A 1255-nucleotide genomic window follows, 5' to 3' on the forward strand; every position below is an offset into this window, starting at 1 on the left:
ACAGTAACCACTCCAGTGACATTCCTTCAATCTGGAAGTAACACGATTGCTATTGCTATTGTTGCTATTACTGACAGTTACACCACATCCTATTTCGATGCAATGGTTCGTTTGATGCCTTCAGAACAATCTGAATCTCATATCTGGGAATTCACTGCTACAGGTATTGGTGTCAGTGGAACTGCAGTTGGTCCATTCGATATGGATTATTCCTCTTTACATCTATTCCTATTCCTGTATTGTCAATTCTCTGACTGTGACTCTATCAAACAATCGTCGTGAATGGATCAGTTCTGTTCAGATTCAGAACTATTACTCTGCATCTTACAGCAATAATAAGGCTGCTGAATTCAATCTGTATGGCCGTAACTCAGGTACAGATGAATGGACACTTCAGGAAGTCACTGGTCTCACTTATTCAACTCCTGGTCAGAAGAGAAGAATCTACTTCCCTAACAATACTCCTTACAATCAATTCAAGTTTGAGAACTTTGCTACTGGTGATTCTTCTGCTTGTACCTGGTATATCCAATCTCTGGATCTGTTTGCTGATAATGTGTTGGCTGATATTCCTAACTTCACTTATGATTCTTCAGTCACTGTATTCAAGAATGTTGAGATGGCTGAAGTGATTCCTCAGAATAATGATCGTTACATGAACTTCAGAATCAATCCTTCTCTTCCTGCTGGTATTGTGTTGGATCCTTATACTGGTTGGATCTCAGGTACTGCCACTTCTGAGAGTACTACTCAAACCTACACCATCACTGCTACTAAGATTAGTGGAGGAGATGTGAGTGATACTATCTCTCTATCAGTTTCAATGTGTGCTGGAGATAAGGGATTAATGACATTCCGTATATTCGCTGATGGTTGTCCCAATGAGAATTCATGGAAACTGTATGAAGGAAGAGGAACCTCAGGAACTGTATTGAGATCTGTAGAACAGTTCCCTTTATCCTACGGTTATTACTATGTTGATTTCTGTTTGAATGATGGAATCTACACATTTGAAGGATCTGATTCATGGGGAGATGGATGGGATTATGAAAGTGGTTACACTCTGACTGTTGATTTGGGAGAGATGGAGTTGGACATCAATGAAGTACCCGAATCAGAAACAACACCATCTACTGTATCAAGTGTGTTCTCAACATATTTCCCTTTCCAGATTGAATACACAGATTGGAAGGTGATACAGAATGATGTGTCAAGTGATTGGAATACTGTCAGTTTCGATGATTCCACTTGGAAC

The 1255-nt window shown here is 39.8% G+C and overlaps 1 protein-coding gene across 1 annotated transcript; it reads left to right on the forward strand.

Annotated features, from left to right (window-relative positions):
• Positions 1–823: 823 nt before the first annotated feature.
• On the forward strand, positions 824–1255 carry JH06_5913 (hypothetical protein; the record flags this gene model as incomplete). Its single annotated transcript, XM_014669127.1, has 1 exon — positions 824–1255. A coding segment is annotated over one exon (432 nt), but the record flags the coding sequence as incomplete, so codon positions are not given.

Source organism: Blastocystis sp. subtype 4 (assembly GCF_000743755.1).
Source record: "Blastocystis sp. subtype 4 strain WR1 chromosome Unknown seqid_1160, whole genome shotgun sequence".
In the NCBI taxonomy this organism is placed as follows: Eukaryota; class Bigyra; order Opalinata; family Blastocystidae; genus Blastocystis; species Blastocystis sp. subtype 4.